Genomic DNA, 18,270 nt, shown 5'->3' with positions numbered 1-18,270 from the left:
GCCAGGGATCACACATTTACGCTCAACAGCAAAGCAGGGATTTTAACCCACTCTCAAATTTGGGCATGGCCACCTTCTTCCATGCTTTACTGGGAACAAATATTTAAGTTTTGGGTGTCAAGACTGACAATAATACTATCCTATAGAGTTTACTTGCAAAATCCACACATTGCATAGTAAAGCATCATGAAAACAAAATACTCATAGCAGCAGCATGTTGGGGCAAAATAATAGTGTACCTTTATTTTCCACATCCTGAATGGAAAACTATAAAATGCAAAGGGCAAAATATCTACATACCCACTTTATTTTCAGCACTTTAAGACACACAATAAAAGAGGTGTAAAAAAACTCACTTAGGTTTGGAGATTTGTCACAAACCTCCAGCGTGTTATGTATGGTTTTAAGAACATTCAACTAAGGACATCAAAGCAAACTTTACTTTTGATCATATCAAGCTATTAGACGTTATGGGTATGAACACATTTTCAAAGGGTGCTTTATTGTGTTGCTCACTTTAACGGTCACAGATTTACAGGGCGACTGGTGGTCTTTCGTTGGAAATTCACCATCATGCATAAGAAAGGCTATGCTGCTGATGACAAACGAAACGTGTTGTCGAGTTCATCAAGGACACAGCCTGGGTGTCTCAGGGGGGCTGTGACTCTGGAAAACAGTCAGCGCTTGATCATCCGAGCCAAGCAGATTGTAGATTTGCCTCAAACAAATGCACCCAGAAGCATGTTTCTGATCCTTTGAACTGTTAAGGGGCACGGAAGCCTCGAGTCGCAGGCGGCTTCAGCTCGGTCAGCACAATGACATTGGCTCCTGGCTGTATGATATTTTGCATCTCCCACAGATGACAAGCCGGACGGAGCTACAAAGATCATCACTGGCTAATCCCAGGAACAGAGCTGTTGGAGGGTGGGCTATCACACGGTATTTTCATATTTAGCTGTTTGTATGGCTGTAGCAATTTCTGGGTGGTGGGGTATCCCAGTGGGTGTGGACCAGAAGATTGCCTAACACTGCCCCCCATCCTAGGGTGGCCAACTGTCCCGGATTTCGCGGGATTGTTCCGCAATTAGGGACTCTGCCCCACAATTTGCAGAGTGGCTGTGCAGGACACAGGCTGCCTCTCACACCACTGCCACTCTGCAAACTGAAGTGGCCATTTACACAGCATGGCGCTGCCATGCTCCTTTTGAGCCTACAGGTGGAGCTGTAACACTATGACACCTGGCTTAATTGAAATGCTAATGCTTTTTTCCTGGGGTCTGTGATGGTCATGTTTGCAGTTAAAAAACGTGACCATCACCTCCCAAGGACAAACCATTTGCATTTCAATTAAGCCAGGAATTAAGAGCCATTAAAAAAAATTACATTAAAAAAAAGGGGCGAGCCAAACGTGAATAACGTTGTGACATCATCGCTGCCTTGTGGGCAAGACTATCAAAGAGTTGGCCGCCCTACCACAACCCCCTCATGCTGCCATGGGGATGCAGGCTATGATACAACACCGGTTACCGTTCATGAAAATCACGAGGGACAAGTAGAAGTCAGACGCTCTATCTGATCATTCTGATGTCTTGCAGGAACTTGCCCGGTATCCCGAAGAACATGGGACAAATGTTAACCTCGACCACGCAGATTCCGATTGTTGTTGCAGCCTGGCTCATGAAAAGCACAAAGAGAAACAAGATGACGCCGACGGTACGTGCATGGTAAGGAACAAAACGTGTCAAGTCACGTGGAGAAGAGTGGGCGGGGCGTTGCTATGGTCTGTTTCTCGGATGGGTACAAGCCGCTAACATGTGTAAATGGGAGCTGTATGTATTTGGCAGCCCAGAGACATTTTAACGAGCTGGACCAGGAAGCGGATTCGTAACACGGATGTTCCTCAGTTGACAGGTAGTGTTTTTCTGAGCAGTCCTGGAGCACCTGGGTGCACAGTGAGTACTGACAAAGTAAGGGATTTTGAGAATTGACCGAGGTGCTTTGGGCCCAACATAGGGGGTCCCAGAAAGTCTTGCGTGGGTGCGGGGTGGTCTAGCACAGGGGAGGGGAGCATTCTTTGTCAACCGGCAGGTATTGGCTATGTGAATTTGGGGGGGGGGGAGCTCAACAGTACATTTGTGAATGGAGGCTCAAGAGTACATTTGTGAAGGGAGTCAGATGGTTTAAACTAGTGGGGAGGCTGACGTCAAGCAGTGGGAAGCATGCATGATGGAATAGGGGGGTTGCCTTGCCTGAAACTCGCTCTGAGAAGTCAGGGATGCTCTGGCGGCTGCAAGAGAGAAATGTTGCTGCAGCAAGCCAGCTTGTGGTTTTTGGGAGCGGCTAGGTTAGGTAGGTGGGTGGTGATTAAGATGTTAACTAAATGCCGGTGTTATAACTCCTATAGTTATACACCTCTTTGGCAGAAACTCTTTCCAATACATATATTTTTGTCGGGTGTTTTGAAGCACTTGCCACTAAAAAGGGCATTACATATCCTGTAATAAGTATATCGCATTGCCAACGATCTCGAGAAGTCACGGTCCGTTCTCTGCTCTTAGCCTGCATAGGCCCTCCATGCACTAAGCTGCGAAGTTTGCACAACTCCTTCTCATGTTCCATTTGTCCTGTGGGCGAAGGCGCGTGCACAGCTGTTGCTACACATGCTCCCTGATCGCTCTCCATGAGTTGGCTGTTCCTGTGTAAGCTTGCACTGTCTCTTGTCTGTCGTCCTGCCTGTGAATGGCATTCCTACTGCTGTTTTCTGGTCGTGTTCAGTGAGCAACGTTTGCACTGCTGATGTCTATCTGTCTTTTTATTTGATGGACACTTGCATAGGTGATGTCTGTGCTTTGATTTTCACTGAGGGACACAGGCACTGTTGTTTCCTGCCCTGTATCTGTTCTGTGAGTGTTGGCTGCACTACATGATTACAGGGAGCAATTTTGCACCTGGCTGCAGTTTAGTTTAGAATTATTTTAGTCAGCGCAGTCTTACGCCCATAGGGAGACCATGACATCAGCAGATCTGTATACTAAGCATTTGTCTTCTCGATGCCCAGGGGAGCTTCCAGTCATAGGGAACGGGTTATATTGGAAAGAAATACTGTTTCCATAGTTTCCTGAAATGAGGATCGTTCTTTTCTTTCCTTAGTGGCTTTATTCAAAGGGCCCTTTATAAGTGGAGACAATCCAGTTATCTTGTGGGGGGGGGGAGGGGGGGTATGGGGGAGAAGAAGTATATCCCAATTTAATACATTTTTCAAGAACTTTTGCCAAGGAGGTTTGAAGTTTCTTGGAATGAGGTACTTTCTAAGACTCATGTAAAGAGACTTGCAAAACTTGTGACCCAGAAGAGCATGGTTGGGTCGACACCCGGGCTGGACATTATTAAATGTGGGATCCCACCGGCTGGGGTGGGGCAATAGATTGGGGGTGGAGGGTGTATGCCATTTTTCTCAGCCCCACCCACCCCCCAATAAATAAACATTTGTGTTTCAGGAGATTAATTAAGACATTATAAACAACTGGAAAATAACCCAAGAAAGGATGAGCGTTACAGGGTTCAAAATTGAAGATTGGATAAGCTCCTGGGTATCCTGCATTAACCAGTGAGCAGGCGCTACCACTGGGGAACGAGGAGCAAGTGCATAACATTTTGCAAATCTAACTTCCACATACGATGCACATGTTTCATTTTGTCCATTATTTATTATCTTTTTAAGCTTTACATGTGTTATACAAGTGTCCTAATGTTAAATTTGCATAGGTATGTTTGTTTAGCATCAGTTGGCCTGGGAGCCAAAAGTAGCTCCAGGTCGCTGTTGCTGGCAAGCTAGCGCTCCCCTCTCCCCTCAATTTCGAACCCTGAGCGTTACCTATAATGTTGCAAGCAAAGTATAAAAGCTACTCGCTTTTTAAACCTGCAAAGCTGTATCTAAATGTTTTCTGCAGAGCACAAGCTTATTGACAAATTTCCAGATCAAATGCTCTAGTGGGTAAGTCTCTATACTTTGGTTCTGACGACCTGAGTTTGAATCTCGACTGCAACAAAAACTGATGGAAAACATTAAATGAAACACTTGAAGGGTGCAAATGGATTTCCTGCATCAATAGATAATCTTTTTTTTTTTGCCGGATCGCAGATCCAGGAAAATCGGACCCAATGACTGGCGCTGGTCAACACCAGCAATTACCAAGAACTACTTTTGCCTACCCCGGCCATCTTACCTGTGTCACAGTGATCTCTGGATGAATTTGGCCTTAGCGCTCCCTGTGAAATTGTGGGTTATGTTAACTTGACCTAGCTGACTTGCAGCGCTGTAGCAGGACCGGACTTGGTTAATAAAAGGTGCGTGCGACTGCACAGTTAAAAAAAAAAACGTGGTAATTACTAATGAAGTGCACTCATCTAACTTTTTTAGGCAATTGAAATCATAGTGGGGTGTTAGGTGTTAGGACTTGCATGTCGGGGGAGTGATTGGAAGGTCCGGGGGACAGTAGACAGCTCATTCTCACTGCAGTCATTAAGTGTGTGGTTTCAGACTATAAGAGTGAGTTAACTGCTTGTAACATTGAAGCTGCATCAGAATATTTTCATTACAATGTGTAAATAAGTTGGATACCCCTCCCCCAAATTCACTGAAGTTACCCCTTCTTCAAACATTTTGAAGGGTTAGCCCTCTCGAAATGTTGGCCATGTTGCACTCCTGCATCTTGTGGACGATGAGAACGCATAGTGTCATATCATGGACAAAACGTTATAGTTTGGAAGTTCGATTTGTGGAACATCATGTACTGGCTCTCCATCTCCATTCCCCAGAGGTAACCAGAAGCTGCTTTTTACTCCTACTGATCAAACCTTTACTGTTTTGTGCCATATTTAAAATGGTTGCACTGCTGATGTCTACACTGTATTCTGAGTGACCCTCGCACAGTTGATGTCTCTAATGTTTCCTTTGAGGCAATGTTGCACTGCTGCTTCCTGCCCTTTACTGATTTTCTGAAGTTTGTTTGAACTGGTGATGTCCATGCCCAAACCAATACGTTCCACAATATTTACGTAAAATACAAATAGACTGACTTGGTATTATTTATGCATATCTTTTAACTGTTAAACAAAGTGAAATAAAGTTGAATGTGTGTATCCTTAAAAACAAACTGTTATCGGACTGTAGACCTGCTAGCTCTACCTGTCCTTACCAAGTTTAGAGGAGTTCCTAGAAAACGCAAAAGGGCAGGCCTGGCAACCAGACGTATTATTTCTAAGTGTCTTGTCTGTCACAATGATGATATATGTTTGTATGTTGAATTGTGGATTCTTGTTAACACTGTTAACAAGAATCCACACATTACAAAAATTCATACCTTATCCGTTTCCTTTGTGTTTGCATTTCACTAGTGCCTGTGCTGTACTTGCACTATAGGATGATTGCAGAATGTGGAGCTCAGACATCAGCAGAGGGCTTTGTCGCTGCCGTTTTCTGTTATATTGCATCCTATGTCATGAGCGATTGAAGCGTGCAGTGTTTTTTGTTCTTGTGTGTAGCAGGAAAGCTTGCATTGAGGCTGTCCTTGTTGTATCTGTGATTTGTTATATTAAGAGGTTTTTATACGGCACCAATCGCCATTATAGGGGTCTTAAAAGGCTAATGCTTGCATAATGAGTCTTGTATAGTCTGCTAGGGGTATCCCTTAGTCTGTGGGAGAATATAAAATGTCAGTAGAAGTTAGCAATGGTAATGGTCGGGCAGGGTTAAGCACACATGAAATATTTCTACATGTAATAGAGGGGATATAAGTGTCCCGGGTAGTGTTTAATCATTTGCAGTAGAACGAACAAAGCATACTGCTGATCGAAAAAGGCAAATGTTTAATTTTACTGTGTACTAGCATATACCCCTTTGGGTTGCTTCTACTACTATATAGCAAAGAACTGAATACTTTATTGGTTTCATGATGGGTCTTAGATGTGCTCAAGTGGATCCTTGAAGCATGGAGGCCTTTGCCTGTTAAGTGCCATCATATCCTGACATACCCCACAGGAAGAAATCTGTGATTGCAAAAGCCAGCTGTCAGTGATCTAGCCCAGCGTGGACTGTGTGAAAGGTGAAAGAGGTAGAGGAAGAGAAATGGAGTGTTGGCTAAAAGAGTGCCATACCCGCATGGCCACGTGTTGAGGAATGTGGGTAGCGCGAGGGAATACTGCAATATTCTGTCAACGCAGATTTTGTGGTGAAGTCCTTCATTCTCCCTCAAGAACTCACTATCCATTATTAGAATGCCATATTGTCATGGCAGTTGGAGTGACATAACCTGACATTCTGAGCAGGTTTGAAATTCATTGGGAGCGGGCCAACCAAACCATAACTTATTTTCATGAATGTGATGCTCCTTAGATTGGCATCATTCTGATATACTGCCATCCTTTCTTCGAAGTGCCCATGTGAGCGTTCGGTATCAAAGGTCAATGTACTGTCATGTGGCCCATAAAGTAAAACCTGCGTTATGATCTCGTGGCAGTCGGAGCTCAAAATTGGTAAGAACACAATCCCATACGTTAATGGTGCTAGGCCCTATTATTTTAGTCCCAGAAAAAGGTTTATTTATAATCTCTGTACGTACATGTTATTAAGTCTATGCATATCGGTTAATACCAAGGTAAGAAATTCAAGTTCGAAGCTACTAGCCAGGTATAGAATGACTTGCCCCCACAATTCTACATATGCACACTATTGCACTTCCGGTGAATTCATGAACACCTCCCAATTTTCGTAAGACTTGTATCGGGTGTATTGCTAAATTGGAGGGAAAAAAAAGACCCACCAAAGTGAATTGTACAGATTCAGTGTTCAACTTGTCTAAAATTATATCTGCATTAATCTTTTCCTGCACCAGAGCAGTTTGGATTAACAAGAATATGGCTGCTTTGACAGAGATCAGCATTTGGCCAGTTTCAGGTTCTAGGGTTCAGGGTATGCATTTGAGGATCCGTAAGTAGGGCATACAAAGAACAACATACAGTTCTTTGTCATTGGGTACTGAAGTCACCAGGGGTCCACCAATTTGGTAAACTTCAAAAAGGACTTTAGGGCATCTTGGGTTTTTGGACTCGAAAACCCCCATTCCCAACGTTCTGTCCATGAGCAAGTCTGCTATTACCCAGTTTTGATTGCCATCTGAGGTGGGATCATAGAGGAATTGCAAGCTACTCGATGGGCATAAGCATTTTCTCTAATCTGCCAAGATCTTCGGTTTGATCTTAGTCTATGTGCAACAGCAACCAATGCTCAAAACATGAAGCCCCCCAGAATACTCATGCCTCCATTTTAATGCAGTGGAGGTGGGGAGTTCAAAGTACCTAAAATGTGGTGTTCTTTTAAAGCACATTGAGCAAGTAATATTGAAAGACGTACAATTATGATCACACCATGAGGGGTTTGGCCGTTCTAACAGTCATTTTAATTGCCACTTGTGTCAAATGGTACATTTTAAAGCATACAGGCAAGTAACACTTGAACGTTTTTTTAAAATATCAATTTGTAGGGTGGGTTGAGAGTTCTCCCAGAACGAAAACGTAATTGTTCCAAATATTTTGAGTCAGCAATGTCAACGAAAAACATAATGGGACATTAAAACAAAAATCAACATTTTCTTTTTTTTTTTTTGCTGGCTTTGGAAAATGATTTGCAGCATGATTAAAATTGTTCCAGTATCATGCACGTGAGGAATTAACTGCGATTCAACGGCATTACTGGGGTATTTTTGTATCCCCATCATGGGCAATTGTGCCAGACTCATAACTCAAGCACCAACACTCTTGAGCTTGATCAAGGAAACGCAATCAGCCCTAGGAGGCACCTGCCTGCTAACGCTACACCCCTGGAAGCCCAGAGCAGAACTAGATATCGGGGTTTGAGGGTGAGGGGCGTCCAAACAGTTAAGCTGCTAATCACTCCTGTCACTCCACTGAATGTATATAACAGAACTACCAACCAGTAATTCTTTCTAGCAGAACTAGAAACCCAAGTGCCACGTGCAAATATGCACTATGCTATCAAACCAGGACTTGCCACACTTATTTGTTGCTAATCCCAACTATCCGGGTATATCCAAGTAGAAATACCTACCAGGGATCCAATTTAACAAATTGCAGACCAAGGATAATGCTAGCAGATATTCAATAAGAACATGAGTTTTGGGACTGACCTCCCTATCTTCACCAAACAATGTGACCCACCAAGATACAGGAAGATTCCACACCCTTGACAGGGACTGGAAGCTGAACAGAAACCAGGTCCCCCTGGAAAACAAACAGCCACTCGCACACCACTATGCTAACTCTTGCCTCTGCACCAACTAGTAATTGGAACACAGCTACACCCCTCGAATAATTTGGCATAGCTGCACACATAACGTCGCCCTCAAGCACTAGCCCTGCCAGAATGCAGATACCATTTCCATTGGTCTTACTGCGCACATTCTTCTGTCCTTACACATCCACCACAGCTAACGCTAGTATGCAGCTTCACGTCACCCACTGCACACTGGCCGCGGCCAGACTGTGTGTGCCCACCACTCTCTCCACTGACCTGTACTGCAGTCCACAAGGGCTTTCAACCCAAGCACTTTGGAATCATAACAACGGTAAAAGGTGCTATACAAATGCCAAATAACATAACGTGACCGTAACACATGCACTTGTGATTCTACACTGTACTTCACGAATGGTAACTATCTGATCTCTTGGGGTGGATAGCTCAGAAGTAAAGTGCTCGCCTATCGTACACAGCCAGCTTTTTCTTTGCAAGTTTGAAGCCTGCCGCAGGGCGGACTTACACTTTGATAATTTCGAGGTTGACACATTGAGTACGTAAAATGGGGTAATACCGCCTGTAATTACAACGATTTGAAGCAGGGGGAATCTGGCTTGAAGTGGTGTATACGAACACAAACTACTATAACATTCATTTGAGGCATTAACTGGAATTCAATGTTATTAGTGAGGTATTTGATGCTGTTCTTGGCATATGATGTCAGCTAATTCTATTTGGTGCTTACACCATGTGAACGACCTTAAGTGGCATTAATAGGGCGTTTGAGGCTTTGCTTGCATGTGATAGGAGCGCCTGCACATGGAATGCTGTGCCTTTTTTCTTAAAATAAAAACTGCTACCTGCAACAAAACATTTAAATCGAAAGCCAAACCATATGACTTTGTCAGTGCTTATTTTTTCATTATTTGTAGTCCTCCCTCGTGGGAAATATATTTATAATTGTTAGCTTCTCCAAGTTGATAATAAAATAAGGTCCCTCGTCAGCTTCATCATTGCAGTGTATGGCTTTGCGGAAGAGCAAAGGTGAGGCTATGGGTGTGGAGATATCGCGGGACCCGTAGTCTTGCGAGATCTCACGCGGAGAACGCAAGGAAGCTTCTGTTAGCGCAAGAAGCTGGAGCAGAGGGCATGGGGCAGGTACAGCTCCTGGCGCTCCTCTTTATAAGAGACATTTCTTCATGTTATAGAATCCATCCTATATGCTGCATCCAGTATTGTTGAGGGCCTGTTGCCCCTGAGTTCATGTTCAAGTGTGTGAACTGCATTAATAAAGCTGTTGATGGAGCCTCAGTAAAGGAGTTCATCCAGCAACCCTGAAGTCTACCTTGCATCATTTTACAACATAATTGGCGACGAGGATCAGGACTTGAACCCACGCAGCGCTATACAGGGAGCAGCCCCATCACCGCTGTTTCTGCAAACGCCAGCTAGGCCTGCCATCCCATGGCCACAATGGCAACCCCTATTTACTACGTACCTGGAAGCTTTAGGCGGCACAGGCTACACAGCAGCGAGGCGCAGAGCCATGCTACTGAATGCTCTAGGCGTTAAAGGCCAACAGATGATTGAAAGCCACACGCCCGAACTAGTGGCCGGCGATGACGACGACGTGTTTAAAGAGGTGGTGAGGAGAATAGGCAAATGATTTGCCAGCAAGGAGAGTACAGTCCTGCACAGGATAAGGTTCTACAGCCACAAGCAGGAAGCGTCCGAACCAGTGGACGACTACGTGACCAAACTACGTGAATTAGCTGCACTGTGCAATTTTTGGCAACAACCCGGAAGGACTGATCTGTGACATGCTAACAGTACATACCAACAGCAGGAAAGTGCAAGACAAATTCATTTTGGAAAAAGAATTACTGCTGGAAAAGGATGTCGCGATCGCGAGGGCTGTAGAAGAAACCGCAGGCAGAAGGAAAGAATACGCAGGCGGACACAGCTCTGCGGAAGTACAAGCGATAGCTTTCCGATGCAAAGAGAAGCCAGTCGTTGACACGAGAGATGACAAGTGGGGAAGAAAAGAACCGTTAAAATGCCATAGATGCACCAGCACCAAACACTTAGCCTATGACAAGGAATGCCCTGCAAGAGACAAACAATGCTCCGTGTGCAAGATGGCAGAACAAAAAAGTCAGCAACGTCAATGCCGAGTACAACACAGAAAGAGAATCCTCCTCCGACGAAGAAGGGATTCCCACTGTAATAATGGTGAATGGCCCACATGCCAGGAGAGAAAAGCCCCACTGCGCCATCAAAATAAACGGCCTAGAAACGAGTCATGGCGGACTCGGACTTACCAATTTTGCCCCTTCGCACATACAAAGAGATGATGGGCACAGACACAGTCCAAGTCCTCAGCACCCGTCACAAGCCCACGGTGTTCGGAGGTGCATCCATCGACCTGCTAGGTTACATCAAGGGGAAATTGGAGTTTAAAGGGAGAGAGACCACTACAAGAATATACTTCAGTCAAGAAGGCCCAGCAGTCTTAGGTTGGGATGATCAGGCAAAACTCAAAATCAAGCTTGACCCCAGCACAGTGGACCAGGTGCTGTCAGTCAGTACAAGAGGAGCACCAGTTGTCAGAGAAGACTATCCAAAACTGTTACCAGAAGGTCCTGGACAAATCAAAGGCTTTGTTCATAAAATACTATTAAAGGCAAATGCTGTCACTGTCAAGCACAAAGTAAGGCCAGTACCGGCGACTGCCAGAGACACGCTCAGAAACCAACTCGACAGGATGGTAAAGGATGGCACCATCGAAGAAATCGAGGCATCGGAGTGACTGAGCCCCGTCGTTCTCATAAAAAAACAAAATTCACAAGATCTAAGGGTATGCATTGATCTCTGCAGTCTGAACCTGGAAGTAATTTTGAACCTGGAAGTAATTTCAGACAGCTACCCCCCTGCCAAGCATCAACGAGCTAATTCTCATGATGAAAGAGGCCAGAGTGTTCTCCAAGTTAGACATGAGGGACGCGTATCATCAAATTCAGTTGCACAAAGACTCCAAGCCTTTGACCGCATTCATCACCCCGTTTGGCACCTACCAGTTCACGAAGATGCCCTTCGGCCTATCATCGTCAGCCTCAGCATTTCAACGCATGATGGATGCGTTACTGCGTGATGTGAAGAATGTGTCCTACTGCCAGGATGATATCCTGGTGTACGCTGCAGATGAGCAAACACACAATGCCCCCCTGAAGAAGGTTCTCACCAAGCTGCAAGAAGCTGGAGTAAAGCTAAGATATGAGAAATGCTTATTGAAAGCATGTGAAGTCGAATATTTGGGATACAAAATATCATCACACGGCATAAGCCCCAAACGGTGCTGCGAGCAATAACAAAGGCACCCGAGCCAACAAATAAGGATGAAATGAGGTCATTCCTAGGGTTAGCAGAATACTATGCTAAATTTATCCCCAAGTTTTCAGAAACTTCAAAGCCGCTACGAGACCTACTTAAAAAAGGGACTGAATTCATATGGCAAGAAGCCCAGAAGAAAGCAGTAGAAAGCATCAAACGATATATAGTGGAAGCACCGTGCCTACAACCGTTCAATCCAGACTGGTGTACAGTAATCACCACTGATGCTAGTGCGTGTGGATTAGGAGCTGTTCTCACCCAAAGGAAAGGAGACACAGAACATGTAGTGGCATTCGCCTCTGAAGCCCTATCCACGACTGAACAAAATTACTCCACAGTCGAGAAAGAGAATGTTGGCGTGTGCATGGCCAGTTGAACACTTCAGGACGTATGTATGGGGCACAAGATTTAAACTAGTCACCGACCACAAGCCACTCATTCACATGCTGAGTCCAGGAGGCACAAAAGTGTCGGCACCCAGGTTGGCACGCATAGCAGCTAAGCTGCAGGAATACACCTTCGAGATACATCACATATCAGTATGGAAAAATGTGCAGGCAGACTGCATGTCAAGATTACCCAAAGGCAAGGACAAAGCTACCACCTTCCTGCAGGAGGAATGCATAGTAGCGTCCATCTTGGACCTCAAGGCCCGGACTACCTGGAGCTAAGTGAAAGACATTGGATTGAAGAAGACCCCGTCATGGTGAGAATCGGGGAATGGATCAGGGATGGATGGCCAGATGAAAGATTAGTGCCAGAAGGAATGAGACTGTACTGGAAAGTGGCAGAGGACATTTCTGAGGCTGACGGACTGATTATATAAAACGACCAAGTGATACCACCTATGGGGATGAGGAAAATCGTTCTTTGCAGAGCCTACACTGGGCACCTAGGGAACGCCATGACGCGACGAAGGGTGAGAGAAGCATACTGGTGGCCGTCCATGGATCAGGAGATTCGCACAATGATTGAGTGATGCCACGAGTGTCTCAACAGTGATAAACGCTTGAAAATCAGACAGGCTCCCATGATTCCCACCGAGATCCCTGAGTATGGTCAAAAGTGGGACTGGACTTTATCGGACCACTGGAGGCAATGATGCCCAAACATCGGTATGGCATAGTACTGGTGGACTACCTGTCGAAGTGGGTGGAAGCTGAGTTTGTCCCCAATATCACGACTGCCACTGTGATAAAGTTCTCACATCAATCTTTCAGAGGGAGGGTCTCCCCAATGAGTTAGTAACAGACAATGGGGTACAATTAGTATCGAGGGACATGGAGTTGTTCCTGCAAAAACACAACATTCGCCAAAGGAAAGCAGCGCTGTATAATCCCCAAGCAAATGGACTTGTGGAAAGAGCCAACAGGTTAATTAAAGGAGCCATCCAACTGGCGACCGCCTGACGAATGGATCCCCTCAAAACGGTCAAAGAGGCCATTGCAGCTCACAGGCTAACGCCCACCGGTATTACCCAAATCTCCCCATTTCGCATGTTGAGAAAGAGGAGAGCAGCGTCCACACTAGTGCCACCATGGTTGGCCAGAGTAAGAGAAGACGATGAAGTGGACATGTCGGTAGTAGTATGGAGATTGGAGAACAGCAAGGCACGAATGAAGAGCTGGAGCGACAGGAGGACAACCCAAGACCGTGAAGTAAAAGAAGATTGGATTAAAGTACGTCTCCCAACCAAGGACCAAATGACTGGTTCGAAGTTCACTCAACGTATACGAGTGATTCATAGAGGAACCAACCATGTTCGCACCGAGGATGGCTGCACATGGAACATGGAGAGAGTAGCCATGTTCGAGAAGAGCCGCGAAGGAGAAAAAACACAAGACGGACCCAAAACCTATAAAGGACCCAATAGAGAGACTTTGCGAGAACAAGAGCCGGAAGCAGCAAGGAAAGGGTTCGCAGAGGCAGAAGCCAAAGGAGACATGCCAGAGGCCGTCCAGGAAACTGGTCTAGTATTGGACAACAGCAGTGGGAAGTTAGACCGGCCGAGAAGGGAACACAGAAGACCGGTGAGATACAATGACTATGTTATGCAATAAACTGTTTTGCATTATCAAGGGGCGGTGTGTGGAGATATTGCAGGACCCGTAGTCTTGCGAGATCTCGAGCAGAGAGCGCAAGGAAGCTAGCACGAACGCGAGAAGCTGGAGCAGAGGGCACGGAGCAGGTCCAGCTCCTGGTGCTCCTCTTTATAAGGGACATTTCTTCATGTTATAGAATCCATTTTATATGCTGCATCCAGTATTGTTGAGGGCCTGTTGCCCCTGAGTTCATGTTCAAGTGTGTGAACTGCATCAATAAAGCTGTTGATGGAGGCTCAATAAAGGAGTTCATCCAGCAACCCTGAAGTCTACCTTGCATCATTTTACAAGAATGGGGCAAAGCAAACGGCCCGAATGTTTGCAAGTGGCTCGCAGGCCGTATATTGGGTATCTGTGTTCTAAGATATTAACCTTAAATAGCAATTTTGTATTCAAAGTAAATGTCATTCGTATGTCACTACTGTATTCACAACACCTCTCCTAAACCCGTCTGTCTCTTTTCCACTGGCATAGGTCTCAGAAATGTTTTTAGGATTTCTTTTTTATCTGGGCGGGATGTTGTATGCCATTGACATTTTAAGGTTATGATGCACTGATGTTTTGACTACATCTCTAATACCATCTTTCCACCTCAATCTGTTGGTGAAATGTACCTTTTCACTCCATGCCCCCTGCCCTAAGGAACTGAAAAAATACAAGTCCCATGACGGCTTACATACACAAATTCATATAGATGCCACCATCAGACCACAGGCAGGAAACTGGGTCGAGACTTGGTGCAGCAGTCTCGTGAAGCCGGAGTCTCCACCCACTGTAGTGCATATGTGAGGAAAAACTAACTAGTAACCTATTTAACATGGATAACAATTTGAATTCAGAGGCTACTAGCCACGCATACGTTACTCGCCTATAAATTCTCCACATACACAGAGTACACCACGTCTAACTCGCCAAGTGTTTTGCTTTCATTAGTCAATGGTTAGTGGCAGATGCAGATTTTGGGACCTGTTAACAATTTCTTCCCTCAAATATTGGTCAGTCGGGCGCTACAATCATTGGCAGTCCATACAGTCACACAAGCTCTGATCTAAGTCTTGAGCTGCATTATCTCTTTTCGAGCCTAGCTTATGGCAAATGCAAGGAACCGGGTGCAAGCCTCACAACTTGTACTTGCCATTACTCAGTGGCTAATTATACCAGAATTTTGGTTAGTGGGAAATGGTGTGCTGTGTGCGTATTGCTCAAATGGATGAGCAGGTGACTTTTAATGGCCGACTAGTAGCTCACAACCTGAGATTTGTATCCGTGGCTTTGTGGACTACCCATTAAGGCAGATGAACCTCTAACCCAAGATGCTGGGGCACCAGGTTTACTGCCGATTCCAAACCCTGCATATCAAACCTTGTCTTGACTCATGCTTTTCAGTAGCAATCCTTATCTGCCAATGGTCTTTGAAGATCTGGAGTTTTTTACCTCTGAATTCATTTGATCACTGGGCTGGTTGCCTTTGGTCTAACTGGCGGTTGTAGCTGAGGCCATGTTTCCCCTCGACATCTGTTTGCAATGATGTTTTGGTGAACATCAAAAATTGTGAAAGCCAGCCTTTATGTCCATGCCTCATCTCTCACACCCATTGCCTGATTGTGAGTTGGACTCTTGGACATGGATAGCATGGATGCGGTGTAGCAAAGTAAGCACCAGATAACAAAAATGCAGCATCCTTGCACTCCTCATCTCTGCCTGCCCCACTGCTGATGCTGATGCTGATAGTGTTAGCGGGAAAACCTAGATGGGCAGAGTTAGGAGAGCACTCAATGCTGCACAATTTTCCAGACACTACCAGAAAAGTGAAGGTGGTGCGGATAGGATGTGGGGGTGTATAGTCAGCAACAATGGGATAAGTTTCTCTGCAGTTGGTGGCAATGTGACAAGTACCTGGCACTTAAGGGAAATCCGTGGCTCTTGGGTAAATTCCTTCACAGTTGATGACCATCCTTGGAAGTGGGCATGTGCCTGCAAATTCTATTGCAATCCTTGGTATTCAGGCAAGCTACTAGGCAGGTTATGGCAATCATTGGCTATTGGGCAAGTATGGGAGCACTTGAAGGCAGTGCTTGTCAATTGGGCAAGCTTCTGAAAATGTGATGGGAAACCTTGGAATTTCAGCACGTATCTGGGTATTTAATGTCAATCCTTGGTTAGCAATGTGCTGATGTTGGCAAGATTCCGGGCGTTTGATATCAGTCCTTCACTGTGGAAGCCATTCCGGTGCCTTTGATTCGAAGTCCCTAGGCCAGCCTTGCTGGTTCACATCAGTAATTGAGATGTTGTTAATGTGGACTGTCCACCTTGAGCTATCTGATAACCCCAGGTTTCATATAAACGGCAAAAAGATGGACGGTACTAAAGCCAAAATTGTTGACTTTGCCAATATATAATGTTTAAAAGTGTCTTGGCGTTATTTGCGTCAACATTGAAAATAACGTTTTTATCTATTGTGTCTTGGATGCTCCTTGGAATCAGTTGGTAGCTTATGTACATGTAGGGGCGTGTTTCCAAACGCAGCACTGCACTAAAAAGTCATACTATTGGGCTCAAGTGGAAAAACAATAATGTTATATACTAGGAGGTTGATCTACCTTCTAAACCACCATAGCCGGTTTGATGTATCCTACTGGACGGTGTGAGGAAGCTTCAACTGGTGTGTAATTTGCCATATTCGTTGTTCTAAATCTAGACCCTTAACAGGGCCCACGTTTTTATGCGTGACTTCAAAGGGCTTCTGTCTCTGTTTGCTATACAAATCGACCTAGGGAGAATGTATTTAGCTCACTTTTTTTTAAACCCTTCTTTTTCGGTGTATGTTTGTCTGTTATTATAGTGTTATTGGAGCTCTGGCTTTACAATTGGTTTAATTTTTCCGATCTGGGAAAAGCTTCTAAATTTCACTACTAAATCTCAATTACATTAATGTGAGGACTATTCATCTTTCAAGTGATTACATACAATTGTATTCATATTTATTTTTTAAATGCCTATCTTTGCTCCAGATAAGACTTTGAGGTGGGAGTGTATTCGACTCCCTATTAAATTTGGGAGTACATTTTTAATTTATTTATTTATTTTTCTAATCCAATTCCTAATGGGGAGCATTTTTATAAGCGAGGAAAAAGGTTTTAAACTTTTTAAAAAAAAAATTAGGTTTATTTGTAAATACATCATTTAACAAGATAAAAATATCATGATAAAATATCGCAACATTTCATATAAAGTAATTAAACAGCACCAAATATAAAACTTAAAAGCAAAAAAGAACATACATATTTCAATTTCATAGCATAAACTATCTTTACATAGTCCATTCATTCTTGTTCCCACTTATATAAAATGCTGCATCATTTAATTTTGAAGTGCTTCCTGAATAAAGGTGTGCCCAAAATTGATCAGTGTGCACACTTGTTATGTCCATAACCACATTAGTATAACCACATTAGTATAGCCCTTTATTTATAGGTTAATTAAGATTGGGAATGTTATCAGTAGGTGGCACACTGTTTCAATAGGCCATTTACAAATACGGCACACTAACCAGCCACCCCGCCTTTCTATGGTAGGCAGCTAATCGAATCGGATCCTCATAATAAAATGTGAGATCTTGTTGTTTTGTGCACTATTGATATATTTAAAGCTTTTTCCCATCTGAAATCCTTGAGTAGGATGTTTTCTATACATGGACTTAGTAGCTAAGTAATCAATGTTGTGTATCCTGTCCCATTCTACACCTTATTTCTTAATCTGCTTGATGTCAAGGCGACATTACTAGGGGACACTGCTGGAAACCCTATGGGCACATTAAAAATCTTAATGTCGCTAAGCCATTTCTTCAATATCCCAGAAGGGCTATCTAAATCCAACATCTTTAAAAAGGTCATAGATGTTTTCATTCTTTACGCTAAAATCCTTGATTTGCAGGTGGAATATACCCCATCGTATCTTTCAACGAGTAATCGTGGACGGAAGTCCCAATTCAATACATAGGGCTTCAATAGGGGTGTTTGCAAGAACCCCAAAAAATTTTGACCGATTTCCTTCAAGCATCCTTAGCCAATCAAGTTCTCTATCTTGGAAAATATCTAATCCCTAGTGTGTGCTAGGGACGATGCAGGAATTAAAGTTTTTAGAAAGCCTTCCCTTGAGTAGCCCCCCCCCCTATGGGATTTAAATGTCTCATAGAATTGTTTTGTGTACTTGCACGTAATGTCATTTTCGACAGGGAGTCAACCATTCCTAAAATTCAGTCGTTTTCAGGTGGTGATCTCGGCGCCTTCTTATAAATCGTAATAAGAACTGACTTTTTCCAAGTATTAGGGATGAGACCAGTATTATTATGGAGAGCCTATTTTCCAAAATCCTAGATCATCCACTTGGGGTTGCTTTGTAAACTATATTTTCCACCTTATCAGGTCCTGGAGCTCTAGAGCTTTTTAATTAAATAATGCACTATTC

At 44.1% G+C, this 18,270-nt stretch overlaps 1 protein-coding gene across 3 annotated transcripts in view; it reads left to right on the top strand.

Moving 5' to 3' along the window:
* Positions 1 to 1,757: 1,757 nt before the first annotated feature.
* Positions 1,758 to 18,270, top strand: part of RCN2 (reticulocalbin 2) — a 310,020-nt gene continuing 293,507 nt past the window's right edge. Inside the window, exon 1 of one of the 3 annotated variants that reach the window (XM_069610923.1) lies at positions 1,758 to 1,911. In XM_069610923.1, the coding sequence (XP_069467024.1) occupies positions 1,821 to 1,911 (91 nt within the window). In that variant the 5' untranslated portion in view covers positions 1,758 to 1,820. Of the gene's footprint in view, positions 1,968 to 18,270 lie in introns of all 3 variants that reach the window. The other 2 variants (XM_069610924.1, XM_069610925.1) reach the window with 2 other exon arrangements.

This window comes from Ambystoma mexicanum, chromosome 8, assembly GCF_040938575.1.
Source record: "Ambystoma mexicanum isolate Mex_15411 chromosome 8, UKY_AmexF1_1, whole genome shotgun sequence".
NCBI classification, from domain to species: domain Eukaryota; kingdom Metazoa; phylum Chordata; class Amphibia; order Caudata; family Ambystomatidae; genus Ambystoma; species Ambystoma mexicanum.
This window is presented reverse-complemented; position numbering and strand designations above follow the sequence as displayed.